The 24,087-nt window shown below is 38.6% G+C and overlaps 1 protein-coding gene across 2 annotated transcripts in view; it reads left to right on the plus strand.

Annotated features, from left to right (window-relative positions):
- Positions 1 to 23,174, plus strand: part of BRAF (B-Raf proto-oncogene, serine/threonine kinase) — a 60,274-nt gene extending 37,100 nt beyond the window's left edge. The window contains exons 7-19 of one of the 2 annotated variants that reach the window (XM_010143809.1): positions 1,258 to 1,417; positions 3,063 to 3,099; positions 4,498 to 4,617; positions 7,092 to 7,228; positions 7,914 to 8,031; positions 8,636 to 8,720; positions 10,979 to 11,155; positions 12,757 to 12,803; positions 13,349 to 13,467; positions 14,225 to 14,356; positions 16,992 to 17,126; positions 17,953 to 18,106; positions 23,029 to 23,174. In XM_010143809.1, coding sequence (XP_010142111.1) covers positions 1,258 to 1,417; positions 3,063 to 3,099; positions 4,498 to 4,617; positions 7,092 to 7,228; positions 7,914 to 8,031; positions 8,636 to 8,720; positions 10,979 to 11,155; positions 12,757 to 12,803; positions 13,349 to 13,467; positions 14,225 to 14,356; positions 16,992 to 17,126; positions 17,953 to 18,106; positions 23,029 to 23,051 — 1,444 coding nt within the window. In that variant the 3' untranslated portion in view covers positions 23,052 to 23,174. The remainder of the gene's footprint in view (positions 1 to 1,257; positions 1,418 to 3,062; positions 3,100 to 4,497; positions 4,618 to 7,091; positions 7,229 to 7,913; positions 8,032 to 8,635; positions 8,721 to 10,978; positions 11,156 to 12,756; positions 12,804 to 13,348; positions 13,468 to 14,224; positions 14,357 to 16,991; positions 17,127 to 17,952; positions 18,107 to 23,028) is intronic. The other variant, XM_010143811.1, reaches the window with a different exon arrangement.
- Positions 23,175 to 24,087: the final 913 nt, after the last annotated feature.

The following is a 24,087-nucleotide window of genomic DNA, read 5'->3' on the forward strand; positions in this document are numbered from 1 at the left end:
CTGCTGAAAATGTTAGCTGCCCCTAAAGATCTTTGAAGAGACCAAGGAACATTCACTTACAGGAGGTGGCACCAGGACCTGTTGCTGCTATATGCTGCTGTATGGTTTATTTCTGAAGCTTTTCCCTGTGGGCAGTGCCTTTGTGGGCATGGCAACTAACACATAAGTAATTAAATGGCTGGAAGACTCCTCTCTTAGGAGTTGTGTTCTCTGCGAGTTCTAAAAACCTTCTTGTCAGATATCACGTATATTTTAACAAAGTTTTCTTTAACCAAATTGGCAAATGTTTCTCATTGACCTTTTGCCTTAAATCTATTAAATTGAGTCATTAGACTTAATGGTGACTGACCTTGACTTGAGTAAGAGATGAATGCCAGTTTATTGTGCTTCAACAAAATAAATGGATAACCGAAGAAGTGACATTCTGCCTTCTTACAAATGAAAAGGCATTTAAAAATTTAAATGTTTGTCGCTTAAATATATGATTCATGATATCATAAGTTAAAGACTTTATCTATATTTATGACTGGCGGCATTTCCATTTCTTCAGAAAACTTGTCTGTATAGTCTGAACACTTATCTTTCAAGTCAAACCCAATTTCATTGCCTAACTGTAGCACTGTAACATTTGAAATGTTGCACTATTCAAAGTTATTTCTTGAAGGTTGAGGTTAAGAGGTGATTTTTTTTTTTTAGTATCATTAATTCATAGTACATTGGCCATAATATTAATCAGTTATGATGAGTGACCATTATGTAATTTTCAGTCTTTCTTCATTGAACAGTAATCCCATCCATAAAATTTTTTTGGTGACATCTTCTAACTGTGATGTTGATGTGAGATATTAAGCATTTTTAGTTCTCAGCGGGTTGCTGTTAAAAAGAGTGTATTGCATTAACTCTGAAGTAAAGGAAACTGCAGAGTATCTTGCTGGCTGCAGTGCATGTTGGGCTGCATGAATTTTTGAGATCAGGATTTATTACTACTTTGGTATGGTATGTTAGGTTTTTTGTTTTGCTTTAGGTCAGAACACTTCTCAGCCAGGTAATTAGGTAGTTTGTGCGGCAGAGATATGTTGCAATTGATCATAGGGGAGTAGAGACCATTCATTATAAATTGTTTTTATGCAGGCCTTTAGATCAGGTTTTTTTAATGTATGTATTACTGTAGTTGAAAAGGGCTTACCACACCCACTATACAGTATTTGAAGCCATTTGTAGACCTAAATCCTCTTTTTCCTTGACTTTGTTTCTCAGACCACCAATTCTCCCTAGTCCTTCTCCTTCAAAATCCATTCCAATCCCACAGCCCCTCCGACCAGCAGATGAAGACCATCGGAATCAATTTGGGCAACGTGACCGATCCTCTTCAGCTCCCAATGTTCACATTAATACAATCGAGCCAGTCAATATTGATGTAAGTATTAGTAACATTTGGATCAGGAATAGTAGGTTTGATGGTTCCCGTATGGATATCAATGTGTTAAATTTATCGTGTGTACACACATAGGCTGTGTTTCTAAAGCTAGTCCTTGGTGGTCTGTCAGAATCTTCGTAGATCCCCTGTAAGACACTTTTGCTGTCAAGAGCAATATAAGGTCTCTCATCTGTCAATGTAAGAATGCAAATAACCTGTTCTCCAAAAGCAGAACTGCCTTTGACAGTCCTGTCCTTTTATTTTCAAAGAAACAGTCTTACCACAAACCACTGCTCTCTTTTTTTTCTTTTGTCGTTAGTCCCAAGGCTCGTGCTGCCAGCTGTACCGCAGCACTGAGAATATGAAAACCAGCAACCACTCTTGAAAACCGTTATGTGTGTTAAGCATATTTATTTGTATGCAAGACAGGGATTTTTAGTATTTGTAATTCAAGTAATATTTCTGGTGTTGAAGAAAAATTGAATTATCGCAGTAAGCTGAGTTCAGATTTACCGAATGTTCCTCAGGACTTTGAGACCCCAGCATATATTGTTCTGAGCATTATTTTGGAGTGTTAAGAAAGTGCAATACTTGTTTTCCACATTTTTTAATTTCTGAATGCTGAATCATAAATACTAATAATGGTTGATATTAGCATAAGGCCAGCTAGCACCTTTCAAAATGCTGGTCACAACAACCTCTTTCTAATTTTGCTACCATACACAGCTTCGATTTCACCCTTAAGTCTACTCTCTAGAAATTAGTCATTTGTCAGGTGGGCCGTCTTGAAGTCTGACTGGACACTGAGGCACAAAATTTGTTTTGTATGTGAGCTGAGTGGAAGGAGAAATGTTACCTGAGTATTAGAAGTCTGGCTGCATTGATATTTGCATATGGCAGTGGTGCAGCTGAGGGGGAGGACCAGTGCTTTCAGCAGCAGTACAGGTGTATAAAGGAATAAAACAATTGTGTAACCAAAAATACCCCCAAAAAGCTTGGTGATGAAAATGAACATTCAGAGGGAAACTGCTAGATTTTTCTGATTTTATCCTGTTTAGAAAATCCATAGTGTAGTTTACTTTTAGTCCAGATACGTTGTAAAAGATACTCTCAGTTCACAGTGGATTGCAAGTGAAGGAAACCTTTTGCAGTTAGTCTTTTCTGAGAAGATCAGAGTGTGCCTGGCTATGCAAATGAAGTGCTTCATTACAAGAAAAAAACCGAAGCAGATCTCATTTGACTGATCTACCTCGGTACAGGAAAGTGGTATCCCAGCTTCTGATATGACAGTTCAAATAATTTGTGAAACTAGAACATTTGGTTTGATACTTCCTCATGCATTTTGACCCACTGTGCATTTAAATCAGTTTTTTCATTTCAACATCTATTTTGGGTGGTGTATGTTTTACTTTACTACTGAGAGACACTTGTTTTAAAGCAACTAATTTTGAGAAGTTTAGTAGTTGTTATAAATAGATTTTTGGAGTTACTGCTATTAGTAAGCCAGGGCAGGAAACAGCTTTTCTTTCATGGACAACATAGGAGGTTATGGATTCTCAATTTGATCAATCTCAGTTGATTCTGGAATGTAAGTGTTAATACAATAATGTATAAATTAAACACCTCTTTTTTTATTTGTTTATAGGACTTGATTAGAGACCAGGGTTTACGAGGAGAGGGAGGTAAGTAGTGTTTAAACTAGCTACTGTGCTATTTTTAATTACACAACCACTCTGACCCTTCCCTTTGTTCTACTTCCTTCTACAAAACACAGGCACAAAGGAAAACATGACTAGTACAAAAAATGAATTTGCATTTGCTTGTCCATGAACCTAATATTTGTCTGACAAAGTTTTGAGTCATTTGCCGGTCATTCTGGGAGTGGGGGAGACAGAAGGAGAAGAAGTTCTGAAGTGGTATCTAGTTTTTTAGTTTTAAAATTATCTTGCACAGTCACTTTTTTTTGCTCTCACATGCACACACACTCATTCACTCACATGGCTGCACACAGATACGGTACAACTTCTCAACTCTCTCACAAAGATTTTTATGCCTGTTGTTACCTTTCCATCCATGGAGACAACAGGGGTTTTCAATTAAAACCATTGACATGGTAGACGGGCCTTCCATACGCACTGCTGCATCCTAAAGCAGCATGAAATACTCCAGTTCTTCTCCCCCTCTACCCCTGCTGAAGATGCTGCTTTGCTGTACTGCATGCCTGTGCTACTCTTGGAACCAGGTTGTTAGGACCTTTCACTAAAGCCATGTCTTTTTATGTTTCCTTCAGTAACCCACAGCCCTAACTCACACTTAAGTTGGGTCTAGTGACATTTTTCTTCACGGATTATGCACGGGCCTGTTAAATCATTTCTCACCCTGGGTGTCAAGGTCCTGAGGGGGCTTCTTATGTGCTGTATCTTCCTATAATAACAATATAGAAATAAAGAAACAGTAAGTAGGGCAGGCATATGACAGTTTTTCCAACTCCCAAATCATTAATAGAGTCGTCCCCTACTAATTATATCTTGCTTCAGCCATAAGTGAAGTCTGAATTACCTTAGTGCACTCTACCCTGACCTCTAAGGTTTTGCGCTCTGGGCTATCACTGACTTTGTTTCACCCATCCCAATCTGGTAGTTGGTCAGATGGTACTTACCGACTGCATTGTGTTTGATGGCGATGTTCTACCTTGTGCCAGCAATAGAAAAGGTTTTTAAAAGAATTTTCCTTTAGTCCTGCGAGCCTACTAATTTAAAGTTGTCAGTTGTAGCTATTTTTGTATGTGTTGGTAGGTATGGCTCTCCACAGTTCTGCCCATTTTGTCCAGCATTTAAGTGTTGTGCTATCATGTTGGTTTTAACTTTTGGTCATAAACTGTGTGCTTGGCATCTGAAAACAATTGGCTATTCCCAGTCCTTGAAACAGTGTTATGAGTAATTGACTTTTTTTTCCTTCAAAGTACAGAAGCAAACTATGAATAGGAGTCAAAGCATCCTAGTTATTTCCCATGACTTCTTTCATTTCTTCTATGTGTCTGTCTTTCTGTCTCTGCCTGCCCGTCTCTTTCTCTCTAACAGCCCCTTTGAACCAGCTGATGCGCTGTCTTCGGAAATACCAATCCCGGACTCCCAGTCCCCTCCTTCATTCTGTCCCCAGTGAAATAGTGTTTGATTTTGAGCCTGGCCCAGTGTTCAGAGGTAGTTGGGCTCTTCTTTCTTGTTTTCACCCAAACAAAATAAGTAAAACCACAGATGCTGTTTGTACCTCACCCTCACACCGTGTGTATGTAAGTGTGTGAGTTTATCAAAAACACCTCTGTTTTTTGCTTGGCCTGGCTGGAATGCTTTGAATGTGCTTTTCACACATACTCACTTTCACCTTACACGCTTGAATATGACTATTACTAAAGTCTGACTTAAATCTTCAAAACCAAGGAATTTCATAGTTGAGGTTTTTATGTGGGCCTTAACATAACTTTTCTAAACTGCGTTGCAGTGATTTTAAAGACCAGATGATGTCCTTAACTTAGAATTTCCTTGACTATTCAGTTTAAGTCAGTTCAGTGCTTCAACAGTTATCTGTATTTAATATTCTTTGTTTTGAAAAGTAATCTAGGAAATTAAATGTGAATTACAAACATTTCCATTGATACCTTGTTAGGTCTCAAGCTTTTCAAGTAATGTGTTGTGCTAGCTTTCAACAAATACTTCATTTTGAGACTGCGCTATTGATAAAATGTTGGGGCATTAAATGGTTTAGACCATGTAGGTTTTATTTAGTTAGTAAATTTCCTGTGAAAATTTTGCACTGAAACAGTATTTGTTTGTCCTGTACCATGTGAAATAAGACTTTTCCATTTTCACATCATTGACTTTGGGATCAATTCAGGCCTAAAGCTGTCAATGGATCTGTTGTATTGCACAAAACACTGTGGGATTTCATACGTTGGAGAAACCAATTATTGAATAATAGCATGAAGTGTGAATATTTGTGACTGTATGTATAGATGTAGAAGTGGGTAGTTCAGTGCATGTAGTGTGGTTTTCAAATGCTACCATCTTGGCTGTTTCAAAGACTTTTGTTTCAGAATATATATCAAGAGCAGTTCACCTTATGAACTCGTAAAGTTGTTCCAGAAGTCGTTGTAAGAAGGCAGGTGTGCTCAACAAATGAACTGGCTACAGAATGGAATACATTATGTACAGCTTCAAAGTCCAAGCTAATGACTTAAGTCCAACATTACCTGAAATATTCTGCTCTTAATTACTTGGAAGACAGCCTATCTGCTATTATTATGAATAGATTAACTATCATATTCTACCATGTGCTGTAAGCGTTTTTGGTGAAGGGTGAATATTGTGCTAGTGTTTCTATATTGTGTATTAAAATTTAAGGAGGAGACTTTAGTTACTTCTAAAGAAAACATTCTAGTAGAGCTTTGCTATTACAGAGAAAGTCTGTAGCATTATGAAGTTGATGGATGCTATATCCCGTTTTTGATGAGCTGGTATGCCATTATTTTGTGCTTCCACTTCTAGATGTATGGATTTTAGCTCAGTGAGGGCAAGCAGTGATGGTTATGTATAGTCTGATAAATTAGCATACACTGAGTGGCTGAACTTGAGCAACAGCTCTAAAAGTCACAAAGTCAATTTTTTGACTCAAACTGGCATTAGGAGATGGTTTTTTTTTTCGTAAGAAGGGGGCTTCTGAAGGAATGCAAGGAAGAATATTGGCTTCTACCACTTCCCAGAGCACTGGTGCGAGAGGAGGCATTGGAATGTTGGAGGTCTTGTGCAATGACATACATTGTCTAGCAGAGCAGCATGAATTTAATTAACAGTTGACCCTATTTTATGTCCTTTACATTGGGAGGGTCAGCGTAACCTTGTTACAAATAATTATGGTGTATTCTAAAAAGCAGCATCTAGTTGAAGTGCTCTATTTGTAAAGAGCCATTGGGGCTCTGAAACACAGCTCTGTTAGTGACATTTTCCTTCACAGATTTGCTTAGATAACATACAGGCTACAGATGTGCTGTTCCTTTTGTATTAAATAGAATATCCTTCAAATAGCTAACTAAAGCACTTGTTCTTTTTAAATTCTTTTTACAGTCTAATATTTACTTTTAAGTAAGAGCTCTCTGCTAACAGATAGCTTTAAAACAGCCAAATGGTTTTCAGGTGGCACTTGGAGACTCAGCTAGAAAACATTTAAATTTTTTGTATTCGGCCTATTTTGTTTCCAGAGTACAGTATTTCAGCTATTTATTGGGTCCCTAGAAGGTTAGCTACGAGAAATCAGAGAGGTAGCTGCTGCTAACTAAAATGCTACTACTTTTCTTCTTAAAGAAACTAGTGGAATTGAAAAAGACATTTAATTCTTTTTTTTTTCTATTTAAAGAGACATTGTCCTGATAATTCATGAACAAGAGACTGGGGACTATCTGGTATACAGGGATGTTTGCTACAGATTTGCCTCATCCCAAAATCTACGACTTGAGCACTGATCTAGTATTAGGACAATATTCCTAGTATATGTTTGTTCCCTTGTAACATTTACATTGATGTTTGGAGATACTGCATCTTAAACACAGATCTTGCACCTAATAGCAATAAGTTCTTGTAAACTGACTTCTTACAGATAAAATTATCTTGTTTCTGAAATCTAGGTTCAACTGCAGGTTTATCTGCCACACCTCCTGCCTCTTTGCCTGGGTCACTCACCAATGTGAAAGCGTTACAGAAATCACCCGGACCCCAACGGGAGAGGAAATCATCCTCATCCTCAGAAGACAGAAATAGAATGGTAAGGGAAAGATGAGCTATTTTCATTCATAGAATGGTATATTCGTAGTGTAGAAATACTACACAACCATGTACCTCTCACTTCTCTTTCATCAAAGCCTTCTGAATTATTTTGAAGATCGGTATGGTAATGATCAAGGGCTTTAAACCAATGAATAATGGAATATTGAAATTGTGGGATTGATATAGAAATCATTTAAATAACCAACTGTACTCATTTTTACTCCATTGCATTCAAATGTCTTAATGTGCTATATTGTAGTGCCAGTTTCCCTTCAAAAATCCAGTTAACTTTTCCCACCTCAATTCATGAACTTTGAAAGTTCTTTGGTGTCTCCCAAATGTAACAGTACATAAAAATGTTGGCATTTTTTTAATTCACAGTTTAGCATTATGACTGAGTAAAAATTGAAAAATAAATAAGACTTTGTTTTTTGTAAGAGTTTCTTAATATTTACTGGGTTTAATACTACCAGAAACCTGTGGCAAATATTTCATGCCAGGAAATCATTTAGTACACCTGTGTGATGCGCTTGAAAAGTCAAATGCAATATCTGAAAAAGAAAGTTCTTTTAGGACTTTAATGACATGAAATGCTGATACCAGATCTTTAACAAAGGAGCTGTTTTCACTGACATTAATGCACTTGCTTTCTTCCTTTTTGTTGTTTATGCATATATATAAAGAAAACCCTTGGTCGACGGGATTCAAGTGATGATTGGGAGATACCAGATGGACAGATCACAGTTGGACAGAGGATAGGATCTGGGTCATTTGGAACAGTCTACAAAGGAAAGTGGCATGGTATGTAGCCGTCATGGCAAGCGGTTTTTCTTAAGCAAGTAACATTGCCTCTTGGGGGCCACCCAGCTGGAAAGTAGCTTCGCAGAAAAGCACCTGGGGATTGTGGTGGACACCAAGTTGAACGTGAGCCATCAGTGTGCCCATGCCACAAGGAAGGGTAATGATATCCTGGACTGCATTAGGCAAAGCATTGCCAGCAGGTTGAGGGAGGTGATCCTTCCCTTCAGCACTGGGAGTGCACCTGAAGTGCAGGGTCCAGTTACGGGCTCCTCGGTATGAGACACAGGTGGACATACCAGGAGGAGTCCACTGAAGGGCCATAAAGATCATTTTTAAATTAAGTAGTAGTGTGCTAAATAGGTGCTATTAGAACTTCAAACTGTTCAGAAACTCAATTCCTGGAAAACTTTGACTTGGATGGGATTTCTTAGAGTAAAATAAGAATGCTGTGTGCACGTTTTACAGAATATTGACTTATTCTAATATTGTAGTGGTTTATTTCACAAAGCTAGAAAATAGAAAATATCTCAATATTTCTGATACAGCATTTGCTCAATAGAGGAGTATGTGTCAATGGCATTTATTAAAAATTGCTATTTTAAAGGTGATGTGGCGGTGAAAATGTTGAATGTTACGGCACCCACACCTCAGCAGTTACAGGCTTTCAAAAATGAAGTAGGAGTGCTCAGGTAAGAATATTTTTAATGGCCTAAAGTAATGTGTGTAAATTTATGTTTCATTAATCATTGAATTTTAGATTTCTGTTTAAACACATCGGTCTTACTTCTCCATGATGGTACTTCATGCAGAAAATAGAACTTGCCATTTTAAAATATTTCTTTGTATCTGCTGCTAGTTCTTCCTTCCTCTGTATGTGTTTGTCGTTACTCCTTTGTTGTAAATATATATATATGTCCAAACACGCAAGACAGGACTGGTTTTTGCTGTTAAACTACTCCTAGGGCACAGCCTAAGTGTGGGCTGCAGGCCTTTCTTTCCTGTCGTCCATGTTTTGAGATTGAAGGCGAGCGAGTCTAATGGTTGGTTTTGAGCTACAGCACTGCCCGTATTATCCATTGTTTAATAGTTTCTCTTCAGTAGCATTGGCTTCTCTTTGAGGTTTTTTTTAATAAAGTCACTTCTTGATTTCCTGTTCTCATGTCTACTGCTTGTACTTTCTCAGAGGAAGAGTCTGTCTTAGGTTCATCTCTTAAAAGAGGATCCATCAGCACGATAAAATTGACTATTTTTTGGAGAAGACCATTAGCATCCAAGTACAATCTTGAGCTGTCTTGAGCAAAATTCTGTTTTAAGAAAGAAAATAGAAGGTTTTTACCTCTGGAAAACTGATGTGTTGAGCTGGACACCCGTGCTGGAGGAGCATCCCCGATAAGCTACACATTGAAAAAGAGGTGGTCAGCCTTTTTCACCAGGAAATGTTAGTTCTGAAAACTCTAAGCCCATAGGTGTGGAATTAGAGGCTTTCTGGTTATGCTACTTTGGATATCTCACCTGCTCTGTAGAACTTAATGAAATCAAAAATCTTTTATTTCATATCTAGTCCAGATTTCTGCAGGAGAGCTGGAGTACAGCTTTTCTCTGGTTTTGATCGTTTCAGCACTTACAGTAAGCAATCAGTTGTGCTGTCCTTTGACCCAGACAAGCCAGATTTGCCTATAGTTGTGCCTATTCCGCTATGCTTCACCATTACTTTCTTAGCTTTGAGAGAGGTTTTGCAAGAAATTGCTTAATTTTTGTTTACTCAGCAGTTACTCTTGGCATCACTTGACTAATCCTTGAACCTGAAAAAGTCACATAGTGTAGAACTGTCCTGGTTGGCATTGCTGAGAGAACAAAGGGGTTCATGCCTTCAGCACCCATGTTTGTGTTTTAATGTAAGAAAAACAGAGCTCCACCATCTTCAGCGGCGGCATAGATCTAAGAAGCTACCACAGGTTTTAAGCTGAGTCTGTCAGGTTCCTTTAACAGTGAGCTGACTGCCTTCGGTACTGAGCTGTGTTGGAAGAAGATTGTCTTTATTCTTCCTCAGACCCTGGGAAAGCTAGGAAATACTCCACAATTCTTACAAGCCTCATCTCTGTAATATCTCATTGGTATGTTTGGAGGTACCTAGTTCTTCATGTTCATTTGATGACAATAAGAATATGATTGACTCTTCCTGGAGAGTGAGGAGAATCCTTCAGATGTCACAATGTATCAGTAGATTGTTTCAGACCTTGAATCTGCTGGGATATCTACTGAGATAATCCTCTTTGCATTGTTCGTCAGGATGTTTTTGTGTCTGGAGTTGCTCCATCTTTGAAATAGGATTGATTTAATCTGGCCAAATCTCTATGGTGAACTCTAGTCTCTCCTAGAGCTGTTTGGAAACAAGTTCGTATCGTAACCTTACTGAGGTGCAATTTTCATACCTCTTTCCATCCTTTCTTGTATGCTGGCTGCATAGACAGTACGGAATTCTTGAAAGGAAAAACTGAAGCCTTGTGAAGGAAGTGTGTTGATTATTTCTTAACAAAAGGGTTGTCCTTCCTGGAAGCCTCTGAGATTGGTATTTCTTTTTGATTGTCCTCCTTCTGGGCATCAACATCTCATAGCTGGACTGTGATTACAGAAAAGCGGACTGTTGCTGTCCCCTGGAGACCGATGGTGACAGCATCTTCGGAGCAGTCCTGTGCTGAGTTGCTTGCCCCAGAATAGCTTTTCCATGTCATTATGATAAGAAAGGCTGACTGCTGGAATAACTCGTTAAACGGAATCGAGCAACAGGTTATCATGTTATCTTAGTAAACATTGAGATTGACCCAACAACTTCTGTTTGGAAATGCATATTAAGACTGTGATAGATCTGCCTGAGTTTTTCCTGATTTCCTGATCCACCTGATTTCCTCCTGATCATCCTTTTTTTTTTTTTTAATTTTTTCAACAGGAAAACACGACATGTGAATATCCTGCTTTTCATGGGATATTCAACAAAACCCCAGTTGGCTATTGTTACACAGTGGTGTGAAGGGTCCAGCTTATATCACCATCTACACATCATTGAGACCAAATTTGAAATGATCAAACTAATTGATATTGCACGACAGACTGCACAAGGCATGGAGTAAGTTGCGTGTTTGCAAATAGTCATTTAAGCAATGTTTACTCATCCCCTTCACACTCTGACTGACACAGGCGGATAAGGCCAGCTGTCTGCTTACTTTACCAAGCCCAGGGTCCTGCCTTGGTGATCAAAGCATTTGGTAAAGTATTTTGATGAGTAAAATAGACTTAGTGTTCTTTTTTTGGAACATAGGGAAATTCAAATCATCAAGAAAATACAGTCTCAGAGAGCAGAATAAAAATAAATACAGTGTAGTTAAACTTTCAGTCTTGTGAGCAAAGATTTCTGTTCCAGGCTTTACAAGCTTTACAATGCAAATAGTCTTGTGGTAGGAGGTAAAACGTTGTTTAAAAAGCAACACCCTGTGAACGAAAGGGCAGAATCCTGAAAGGTAGCACAGAAAGTAGAGAGCCCTGTTAGCAAAATGAGTTGATTTTTTTTTTTCTACTCCTTTTCTTGTAAGTGTTGTACCTCTCTAAATAATAGATTTCAGCATTTGAAGAAAACATACCTATTTTGTTCTAAGGACTGTAAGTAATCCTTACTCCCATAGAGGGCAATTGAGTGAGTTAGAATTTGCAAAACCAGCCCAATATTGTGTATCGAAATCAGAACACTGATGTAAGATCAGAGAAATCGCTCTCCAGCTGGAAAACCACTGTGATGATTGCAGTTCATTGTGCCATTTTTCTGCTAAGTATCCTATTACCTTTTCAGCCAAGAGGTGTTCGCAGCAACCAGCCTCAGCCTTCTGTTAGCCTGCTCAAATCCCCAGGCTCCCTCTTTAGGTAGTGGAGATGTAGAAGTTGTTTTATGAGCATGACTCAAAGCAGAGACATAAATGTGGGCTTTTCCAGCAAATTTGTGCCAATCTCATTGACTAGACAAAGAGCCATGGGACATCAGTTGCCTAATTTAGGCTGTATCTGTGCTGTGGGGCAGATACTCTTCTCTGTGTTCCCTCAGATCTATTTATGCAGTCAGCAATCAGAGAATCTTTTTTCCAGTCCCATACTAGAAAGCAATACTTGAGTACACACTGAGACTGAGAAGCACATTTAGCTCCTGCAGTTTAAAAACACCTTCCCTAAAGCTGTGACTGGCCCGCAAAGTGTCTTGATAGTCACCGTTAAGGCTGGGAGGCAGAACCTTCAGCGCTCAATGACGTCAAAAACGACTGAAGTTCTTTTATTTTTTTTATTCTGAATATTGAGTTAGAACTGAAAAGCAAAAGGTGGTGCATGACTGTAATCTCGTTCTTCAATAGCATCAGATTTGAGCTGGGAATCTTAAGTTTTATTTTATTTTGATTTGTTGGGTTTTTCTTTCCTGGAGCTCTTGCAGGAACTGTCATGGGTAACCTGAGTTTTACCGCCTTGATAAATTTGTGTGGTTTGAATATCTACAGAATTTGTGTTTCAGTAGTTTTTTTTCCTGGAGCTGTTGCAGGAACTGTCATGGGTAACCTAAGTTTTACCACCTTGATAAATTTGTGCAGTTTGAATATCTACAGAATTTGTGTTTCAGTAATACAGTGAATCTTGAGTTGTCGGTTAATGAAGTATCATTTAACCCACCTAATCTATGGTGCTTCTTTTCAGTTATTTGCATGCCAAGTCAATCATCCACAGAGACCTCAAGAGTAATAGTATCCTTTCCCAGAGATGTGATTGTGGAACGCAACAGCATTCCGGCTGTTCATTTTTTTTCCTGCCAGAAATGAATTTACTGATGTGAAAAGCTATTTATGTGTGAATATTTGCTGAATTTCAATTTTGTTGAGAAGGGGTAATACCACTAGTAGCAAAGTAAGGATACTTACTGTGTCCGTCCATGTGATTGCAATGACATAGCAAGTTTCCTGATGGTGTCACAAAGATTTTTTGCATCGTTTTGTTTCTATGTCTAATGAAAGATTACACTCAGTATGAGCTTTTCTCATACTTGGCACTTCAAGAAAGCCACCTGAGCTGTGGTGTGTTCAGCACTGGCCCAGTCATAACTTACGTAATACTTGATGGTACACGATTCACTATGCTGGCTGCTTAGATCCTGTGTTATATGAAAACCTTCTTCAGTGATGGTGGGTGGTTAAAACTGTTATGTCTAATGTTGCAAATTTGAGGCTGTTTATTGTTCTTGTAGGACAGAACCAGTGTGCTTGTTTGTTTTCCCTTAACATTTTCCTCTCAGATATTTTTCTTCATGAAGACCTCACAGTAAAAATAGGTGATTTTGGTCTAGCTACAGTGAAATCACGATGGAGCGGATCCCATCAGTTTGAACAGTTGTCTGGATCTATTCTATGGATGGTAAGCAAGGGGAAGAGTTTTGTTTGTTTCAACAGATTTAATTGCCTTTGGCCAAAGTTTGTAAGTCCATCCCTCTAGCACACTGACACATGCAAGCTGTCTTAAGCTGGAAAAGGCAAACATTAATAGAAAGTACTAAATGAGTGCTTTTAAGTTCTTCTTTAAGCATATGTTTTCCAGTAGTCTGCAAAAACCCTTTAGTGTCTTCATCCCTTATTCTGAGGTTTAAACTGAAAAGAAAATGGTGGCTAAGGAAAAAGGGTGTGATTAACCAGGGTTGAGGAGAAGGTGAGAGAAGCCATGGAAAACATCCTGCAAAGGAGCAGAACAACTAGTTCAGCCAAAAGTAAGATGCTCTTAAGGATTCAATCATGGTGACTCTCAAGAGGTCATACAACTTGCTTAAGGCTTAGGAAGAAGTATAGTTATAACCTCCTGTGCAACTCTGCTTTCCCCATGTCTTCCTGAAATTGGCTCTGTTAATTGGCATTGTTTTCAGCATTGTTAGAATTCTAGTTTCAAAACACCTTCGTTTTGTTCTGTTAGAGAGGAATAAAGGGATCACCAAGCCAAAACAAACCAATGTATTTTGAGATTTATGTCAACATCTACTTTATATTAGGACCTGGTTACATCAGCAGGCAAGAGGGGGCCTTGCACCTGTTGTGCTTTGGACAAGTCCGTGTTTCAATCCTGGTATGTGAGGTGCAGCCCAACACGGTGAAATAAAAATTACTTCTTTCCTTTTATGGTACAGGCACCAGAAGTTATTAGGATGCAAGATAAAAACCCCTACAGCTTTCAGTCGGATGTGTACGCGTTTGGGATTGTTCTTTATGAACTGATGACTGGACAGTTACCATACTTAAACATCAACAATAGGGACCAGGTAAGGGGAGGAGAGGAATTGACTTCAGTCAGCTGTGGCCTGAAAAAGAGATTGATTCAGCCTCGTGAAGTGCACCGCTGGATGTTTTGTGTGTTTGATTTGTGTTTCCGGTTCCGATGTTATGAGATGACTTTTCTACATTTTCTAGATAAGTCTCAGCCATGCAGCACCAATTTGCTTGCTTCTCTTGGGGATCTTTTTTGTTCTTTTTGACTTCAAGTATAGATTTTCAGCTTCTGAGATGGTTGCCAGGATACTTATTAAGGAGAGAGCAGGTGACTTAATAGTAATCTGGTTTAGAATAGTTCTGCAAAGGCAAAATGATCCTCCATATGTTCAGTTATTCCTCTTCCCCCCCTCCTTTGCATTGAATAATAGTTCAGCAACAAGACTGACAAAATGGTACAGCAATCATCTCACTGAATGTTTTATATTCGTTTCAATCCTGAGAAATGCATGCACCATCTAATTGAATTCCAGGATATCAACATTTCTCAAATCCTGCTTGATGGAGTATATGACTTCCCAGAGTGTGTGAATCCTGTAAGAAGATTACTTAATTGGGAACAAATATTCCTTATGTCTAATGATAGCACATGCCTGTAATATATCTCAACAGGATAGGCACATTGGTGAAGGCATATCTGATTCATTATTTTTCTCTCTAGTCTGAAAATAGTATCTATGCATCAAGCTCTCTGGTGTAAACTATTCCATGTCTGGGCGGTGATATATTTATGTTGTTTCTGTGTCCGCGTCCCTTCTTTTTTCACGGTCGGTACTTGAGAATTGCAACCATAGCAACGTTCATCTATGAATGCCATTTGATCAGACTGCTTCCATATTTGTTAGAACACTTCATCCCAATTCATCGAATTTGGAGTGACTCCTCTTTTTTTTCTTTTTTTTAAATTGTTTTTGCTTTTTGAAAGAAAGGAAATATCCATATTTCTGGCCAGATGGGTATAGCCTTCTAAAAGCAGTATTCAGGCATTGTTTTGGTTTTACCTTTTTGGGATTTCAAAGGTAAACCCGGTTATGTGAGTTTTCACGGTTGAGTGCTGAAACAAATTTTAAATTGCAAATGAAGCCAGCATATAAAATGTGATCTAATGTTTTGAGGTTTGTCACTCCCAGTCTATTGTCTGAAAAGACACAAATACTGCTCACTCACTGGTGCATCTACATCAGCTACTATGACACAACTGAGATTTTTAGTGAGCAAAGCATTGTTCTTGTTATACACCAGAGCATTTTTTTCTCACCTCAACAGATTTTTTTTTTTTTTCCAGACAGACTAGGACTGTTCTAGTAGTGATATTCTCTTTTCTCTAGTTAAAAGTTTAATCCCCACGTTATTCGTAAAGAGACTATCAGAAACATAAATAGTAATTAATTTTTAATAATTTCAACTTAAATAGAATGGATATTTAGAAAAGAGTAACTTCCAGATTTTGATATGGCTCGTTGCAGCAGAGATAAGGGGGGGGGTAGACAAGTCTTTACGACAGAAATCCCCATGTGCCAGAGCAGCATTTCGAAGAAACCATATGGAAGTTTTGTACTCCTCCTTGAAGCCAACACAGATGTGACTGAATCAGAAAGTTGAAGAAGGACCAGGATTGTTTTAGTATAAATAACATGTATAGCTTGCTTGAGATGTGGGGGTTTTCTCTTGGGGTTTTGGTTTCCTTGGTTGTTGGCTTTTTCTTTTTTTGACAGTGTCAAGATATGAAATAGTTACACTTCATTAGATATAAGGTATGATACACCTGCTGGGTCTGTTGGAGTGTTCAGAAAAGGTAGTGATTTTCTGCTGCAGTGTGAATGGATCTTTGATTAGCTAGTTTGAAAGGGCTTTTTAGTGTCAACACAACTGCAGTGCTCGTTTGTCCTTGGCTTGTCATGACAGTGTTTTGATATTTTTTTTATGTATCCGAGATAACATTAACCATATTTATGCTTTGCTTTCCTGCTTTCTGTTAGTTTACTTTGTTTTATCATTATCCTTCTGTGTTAAAGGACTTACTGTCAAAACACAAAGCCTGTCTGTCTCCTCTTCTACAGAGGAGAGGCAGTTTCTCTTTTATTTTTTTTGTGGGGTGAGGAAGGTGGTCAGGTGTCGAGAATAAGCTTTTGTGGTGGAAAAGTTTATTGAGAAATTCAAATTCTCAAAAGGGGAGGGTTTTTCATACTTGAAGTCCATGTGTTTCTTAAAATACCTTTCACTGTGAACTTGGTCTTGACTTGTAATATAAAAGAGAGTATTTATTTTTAGGCATTCTGTTCCTGCCACAGAGTTGCTTATTCTTGGTTTTTTAACGGTTTTTGATACCAAAGAACCGTTCCTTAGACGGTTATTGCTGTAGATAGTAACCATTTACTAGTGTTCAGGTTTCACAGAAATCTCTCTCAGGAGGAGGAAGAAAAATCTGGGGTTTTTTTCTCTGTACTGAATAGGTTAGCAAGCATTACTCTATCTGGTTTTGGAATTGCCAGGTTTCTTAATGTTTCCTGAGAGCAGAAAACTTGCTGCTGGGACTTAAAATGATCTTGCAGAATGTTCATCTTTTGTTACTGTTTGGTTTATAGACTGATCTTCTTTACCTTTCATCTTTTTTCCCCTTAAATAAAGATAATTTTTATGGTGGGACGGGGATATCTATCTCCAGACCTCAGCAAAGTACGAAGCAACTGTCCAAAAGCTATGAAGAGACTAATGGCAGAATGCTTAAAAAAGAAAAGAGATGAGAGACCCCTATTTCCACAGGTGAGAAATATTCCTCTTTATTTCTCAGCAGACTTTACAACTGCAAAAATAAAAATAAAGTTCAGTTATGAACTCACTGGCCAGTTCAAAATTTTTTTGATTAGTGCTATAGCATGACTTCATAAGGGTAGTGGTTCAGTACCTGGTAAACTGCTGTTTAACTAGAAATCTTTATTTTGAATTTAAAAAGCAGGTATTAAAATGACCTGCATAGTTGGAAAAACTTTGCATTAGAGAAGGTTCTAGCTGAGAGACAGTGAAATTAATAATTGCAATTAGACACACAAATTACAGCTTGGTGTATGGTCTCAGAAATTTTTATACCCCGTGTTTTCCCACAAGCTTTATGATAGCTTTGTCACAAAGCTTGATTTATCGTGCCTGCTAAGGAAGGTTTGGATTCGAAGAGCTTTGGGGGGAACCTTTTTTTGTTTTGCTTTGAATGCAACCACAGCGTTTTCAAAAAACAAGGAGCTCCCCCTGCTGGCTGTGTGGTAAATGATGTTAAGCAAATTGCTGCCAAAGCCTGTGTGTGTTTGCAGCCATGGTAGGTATAGGTGTAGCTCATCCGCAAGGAGGCAACTAAAAGGCAACTACATTCTTTATGTTACAGAGAGAAATCAGTATGCCCTTTTAAAGGGGAAAATGAGACAGCTTGTTCCCAAAACGTCCTCTTCAGCTTTTTTGAGTTTATTTTTTTAAAGTTTCTGTTTAAATTTGAGTATCAATATTTTTCTGTGGCTAACTGAAGTTCTGCCTTTGGTTTTAAGAGATTGTTACAACTTCAGAACAACAGATTTGATCTCTTATTTTCTGCTTGTTTTAGATTCTTGCCTCCATTGAGCTTCTGGCCCGGTCATTGCCAAAAATTCACCGCAGTGCATCTGAGCCCTCATTAAACCGGGCTGGCTTCCAGACAGAGGATTTCAGTCTATATGCTTGTGCTTCTCCAAAAACACCCATCCAAGCAGGGGGATACGGTGGGTTTCCAGTGCACTGAAAAGAAATGTGAAAGCATGTGCCCGTGTGTCTGTGTGCTGGTGTGTTCCTGTGAGTGCAGCACAAGTGTGTGTTCTCAGTTCCTACCAGCTATGGTTTTAAGGTTTACGGAGGGAATGAAGACTCACTTCCTAACACTGGGCACTGAGTGTCCCAGGCACAAAGTCTGTGTTGGTAAGGAATGCCCTGGGAACAGCTGGCACGAGAAGAATTAAAAGGTCACATAAGAGAAATGGGAAAAGACACATCTAAACAAGCAGAAATCCTCTTAAGGACATTGGGTGTTGTTTTTGTCTAGTTTATTGATTGGAATTAGTTACTCAGGAGTGTATTTGATTTTAATCTACTCAAGTTGTGGTGGTTGGTTTTTTTTACTTCAGTTGAGGTCATTATACTTGAGCAATAGGCTTTGGATAGATTCCTCAGTAATGCTACTCATATGTGGGCAACAATTGGAAAAATAAACTTAGCTTCAAGGCTGAGCACAGACAAAACTTCCTGTGGTCAGCAGAAGTTAGCAGATACAACACAGAATCCAAAGAAAGGCTAGTGATGCGTGACTCCTATTTTGAAAGTTGAAGTTTAAAATAATGCTGTTTAGAGAACATTTGTTCCTACAGAGGAGTGGTGGCATGGGGTTTTTCTTACTTTTTATTTTTGCCTAAATACTCTGGCATGCTGTAGTTTAGACCATCTCAAAATGTTCTGTTACAATGCAACATGGAAGAAGTTCTGCATCTGCTTTTGCTGAACTGCAAGAATGTTACTGGTAACGGTGCCTGTATCCTTCAGTTAGCACCTATTTCAAAAGGAAAACAACATTTTAAATCTCGAGCATAACCAAATACTTTAAGAGGACAAAAGGGCTGCTAACACTGAGAACAGGAAAAGAGGATTTGAAAAAGCAGTTGTTTTAGTGAAAATCAGTATAATACCATGAATTCTGTTAAGATTAAAGGTTTTAATTAATTATTGTTAAGAATACCACTGAAAATTCTTCTGTTCAGTGATGAATTGCTTTTTTTACTTCCATATGAAAGCTGCTAGTTTGACTGGAAGTGAATCGTTTAGACTAGATACCTAACTGAGAAAGCTGGACACCTTACCAAGATCCTGTCTGCTCTTTTTAAAGATAGCATTTTTCTCTGGAGCATTTTATGAAGCCTAAAAGGAGGCTGGGTTTTATGGGTCATTAACTTTATCTGACATAAAGACATTTAGTGTTTAACTTACGTAGTTTGTAATTCCTGCTTCCATGAGATTTGGGAACATATGTAGGATGAAGATGCCTAAATCCAGCTGTGGATTTGGGTCAATCTTCTCAAAGATGGAATTCAGCTATATTGTTTAGAAACAGATACCTGTTGGTCCTGAAAACAAGTCCGTAGGATCCCATGTTTTTCTGGAGGGGTAGTTTATACTATGTGAGATTCCTTTTTTCTTTACTTACCTGTATTTCAGGATAGAAACAAAATCTGTCTTGGTACCTTCTAGAAGGATCATATAATCATAAATAAACACTGCAGCGTACTCTAAGGATACGAATTATCCACATCAATGTCTGCTCCGAATTGTTACTTAGCCAGAGGATGGTATCCGTACTATAAGAATGGAGCAAGATGCAATAGATTGATACAACAGAACAAGATACAACCGACCTTTTGTCATGCTTTTTTCTGTGTCTGTGAGTGTAATCCAGGCAAGGTAGTGGAATTTGGTGTTTTCCTTTGATAAGTTACTCTCTACTTCAGCAGATAAGTCTGGCACAGGCTTGGAGGGGTTCCATTCTCCTCCTTATAGCTCTTCTGAGAAGCATGGCATCTAGCCCAGAATAAGGAGTACAGTTAAGATGCTGTACGTATACACCTTAGTAACCTCGTGAATGTAAATTTGTGAGGTAGAGATTGGTAACTGCATCTTAAATCTTTCCAGGAATCGGGGCACCATGTTTGCTCGAACATGCCCTTACAATCTCTTGTTTAGATACGACATAAAAGATCGTCTGTTTACTACGGGCTTTTTGACAGTGTGCATTTAAAATAGTTTCCACCTGCTTTGCATGTAATGAGCATAAAAAGACTGTAGCAACTAACTTGAAAGGGCTCTGTAAGGAGTGTAGATTTTCATATGCTATCCATCCTTTGGAAAGGAATTTCTTTCTTACCAGTCAAAGCAACTATCTGAAGTTCTGCTTCGTAAAAAGCACATCAGACACCTGGCTTGCAATGAATAAAAATGTCTGTTGCTTCTTTCACTTCTGAAATCACTAAGTGCGTGTTTCGTAGCTTCGTGGTAGCTGATCAAATGTGAGCAGCCATGACCCAGCTCCTTACCCTTGCACTGACAGATGCTCTCCAATGCCACTAGTCCATTCCGCACAGCTGCGTGAATTCTTCCTACCATCAGCAGAACAGCTCTCCAAAAGCTGGTTAGAAAACTCTTTGCCTTGCCCACCAGCCTGAGTTTGCGTTTGCTAAGTCAGCTCCTTGAGCCATCTTGCTTCAGGGCCAGATAGTGCCACTGTGGCACAATGGTCAGGTCATTGCTCTATGACTCCGGTCAGGATGGGGAGAGAGGCAGCACTAGTCCCAGTTTAGATTAGCATTGGCCATTACAGAACTGTGTCCAAAGTCTTAGCAGGGCAGAATGAGGATGATCCTGCTCCTGCAGGACAGCGCATACTGGGTCATGTTCTTAAAACTGTCTTCAAATTGCCCATTCGGGTCAGGCAAGACCATCCTGTCCTGTTAGAAAATGGTGAATTTGCAATTCAGGTTACTTCATTTATCTGTATGCATCTACATCTCAGGAAGAGGGTGCCTGCATTCTCTTTCACTCTCCTACAGATGGATTTTCTTTCAGAAGATAAAAGAACCAGCTATTGATATTTTAAACCTTCAGAAGAGAAAGGGTTTCATACAGTGTTTTAGCTACTCCTCAAGAAGTCCTGTCAACACCTAGCAGGATGCAATATTCCTGTACTTGGATAGGTATAGCCATCTACATTCCTTACGTGGGGAAAGCTGTTAGGGGTAACCACATTTTGTACACGTTCAGTCGACATAATCCCATTATTAGATGAGTGTTACCTGTTTTGAGTGTTCCCTGAATTTTGAAAGGGGAGATTTACCATTATTAGCTTGTCAAAGAAAATGTCTTTTCTAAGGTTTTATTTAAATGGCAGAAAAGTCTGAAAATCGCCTTTTTATGGCTACCATTCTATCTGAAATGCTTCTTGACTTCTGATCCTGTTTTTCCATTGCCCTTTCCCAATTAATAGTTCATCTTTTATCTTCTGAAATCCCTGTATGACTATTAAAAGCTGAGTTACTACCAGAAATGGGCAGAAGGACAAGATGAGTAATGAGGGAGCAATCTCTTGTTTATAAATTGATCTTTAATCAGCAGTTTAGAAAGGCAGACTGAAAAATAAATTAAGTGGAGCGTGTTTTGAAAGTGTAGCTAAGCATGAATGTCATTCTTAAAAACTAGCCTCTCAGGCAATACTTTATGACTTTTTTGTCCTTTTAAAAGAAAATAAGTACAAAAATTTAGGTGTTTCTAGAAGATACTATGAACAGAGTTGGGAGATCATTGAAATGTGTCAGAGAAGCAAGAAAAATTATCAAATATTTAGAGTATTTTAGAGCAAGGGTTTTATCTGTTGGTAGAACTAGTAAAATAGGCAGGTGGATCCACTGAAAAGTTTTTTATTCTTTTGTTGTTAAAACTTAAACCTACAGTCTCTCAAGACACATAGAGCTTGAGGTCCATCACAGCCCCCTTTGCCAGCCACCCTTAGACCTTGGGCATACTCCCTCCTCCTTTCCTACAGTGCACAGAGCCCTCTCCCTGCTTCCTCTGCTCTTCTCTTAGATGAGCTGTTCCTACCAGGCCCTGTAGATGCCTTTTCTTCCCTCTCCTCGTACCGACTGGCAGTCACTCTTCCAGTTCTCTTCTTTATGGTTAAGCATGACTGAATGCTCGACCCTAAAAATCTGCAATTTCTTTGTGGTTGGCAAGGAAATTTTATGGCTTAAGCATTAGATTAAGAGAATTAGTATCTTGGATTCAGCTTTTATTTGGTGTTCTAGTAAACTTCTTAAGACTTTGGGCAGCCGTTATGCTCTGCGCCACAGTTCCCTCATCTGAAATGGGACTACCAGTCTGTCCCACGGAATGCTGACACTAAGCAAGCTACGTAGAGTTTCAGGAGATCAATGCATGTTAAAGCACTGCATAGAATTACTGTTATTCAGTAATTCTGAAGGAAGCATGGGGTTGCTTTATTTGTTGTGCTCCCTGTTAGCAAGGCCTGATCTCTCACCTGGGAGTGAGCAGACAATCTCACCGTTCCTGCTTTTCTCTCAGTAGGTTGCTATGTTGGTGTCTAAAGCAGATCCTAGCATTCTTTAATACTGGTTTAATGTTCAAGCACTTTACTGTATATAGTCTTTAAAGGTTACTGGGTGTGTCCAATCGTTCTTTGTTATTAAACCAGTTTTACACCAGAATAGAAATTAGTTTACAGTCTGATGCATTTTTTGCAGTTGTTGCTCTTCAGGAGGATGTATGTGCAGTAAGGAGTTTAAGGTTAAATTTAAGCAACACATTTTATTTTCAAATGCATGATGAATTAGACTTTGCTTGAACTTTCAGACCTCTGTCTTGGGAAGAATGGGTACAGCTTGCTTTCAAGAAATACTTTTGTAGTAAAGTGTGCTGGGTCTGTATTCAATGTTCTCTCACTATGTATTCTTTTGTGCTTTAATTTTAACAGTTTGCATTTTTTTTAACACCTTTTATATTCAATCTAATATTCAACTAGTCCAGAGAAAAAATCTCTGACCACCTAGTAACTGAAATCACCTTCTTAAACCAAGCTCTTGTCCTCCCTCTACAGGCGAATTTGCAGCGTTCAAGTAGCCACAGCACCATGGCAGCACCCACTCTGTTATTTAAGTCTTGTGTTCCTACAGTCTTTTAACATCAAAACTCTGTTCTGCTCCACAAAACCTGAAGTAATTTAGAAAAGTTATCCATAAGCTTAAAAGCGGAGCAGAATGGAACTGCCAGTCCAACACAATGGGAAAAAGTACCTTTGGGGGAACCAGAATCCTCTGCTGCTGGTGTTTCTCCTTCAACACAAACCACCACGTGCATTCAGAGACCCGCAGTGGCTGCCTGTGCCGTTGGCATCATTCCCAGGAGAGAGGAGAGAGCACTCGTGGTTTGACCTTGGTGCTCGGGCATGAGGGGATGGAACTGCTGCTGCAACTTAGGAGACTTGCTTTGGATGGTCTGCCGGTTGGCTTTCTCCCTCTAACAACGTACCATCAGAGGCTGAAAATCTGATGAGTGCTAATTTAAAAGAATCATCCTTCGTTCTGATCTCTTCTTTTTTTTTTTTTTTTTTTTTTTTTTTTTTTTTTTTTTTTTTTTTTTTTTTTTTTTTTTTTTTTTTTTTTTTTTTTTTCCCCCTGGTGTACTCACTGATTTATGGACAATGCAGTATCCCCTTTTCATTGTGTTACAATGTCAGACTCTTAAATCTGGCTATATTATTGGGCTTTATTCCAGAAGAATTTAAAGTGTGGGGTGATGGGACCTGGATAAGATGTTACTATAAGGGTGAAGAGGTTAATCTGAAGGAAAAGGGGATGCTGCTGCACCTTTTTTCAGATTTACTTTATTACTTCTTCAAAAAACAAACAACCACCATAAACCTTAACCTTTTTCCCTTTCCAATGTTTTCTTGGTGTGTGCATATACAATATCTTTTAGAAGGATTAGGTAGATCCTTCTTTTGTTGGTCCAGCAACAAACTGAAGTTTAAAAAGAAAAAAAAATGTAGCGAGATTGTCCTCACTTTTATTTTTTTTCTTTTGTATCATATGATACAATGTATTTATCAAAGATGCTACCGCAGCATCTGAAGTCTGTAGAATTCCTGATACAGACT

This window comes from Buceros rhinoceros, unplaced genomic scaffold, assembly GCF_000710305.1.
Source record: "Buceros rhinoceros silvestris isolate BGI_N320 unplaced genomic scaffold, ASM71030v1 scaffold23069, whole genome shotgun sequence".
Classification (NCBI taxonomy): domain Eukaryota; kingdom Metazoa; phylum Chordata; class Aves; order Bucerotiformes; family Bucerotidae; genus Buceros; species Buceros rhinoceros.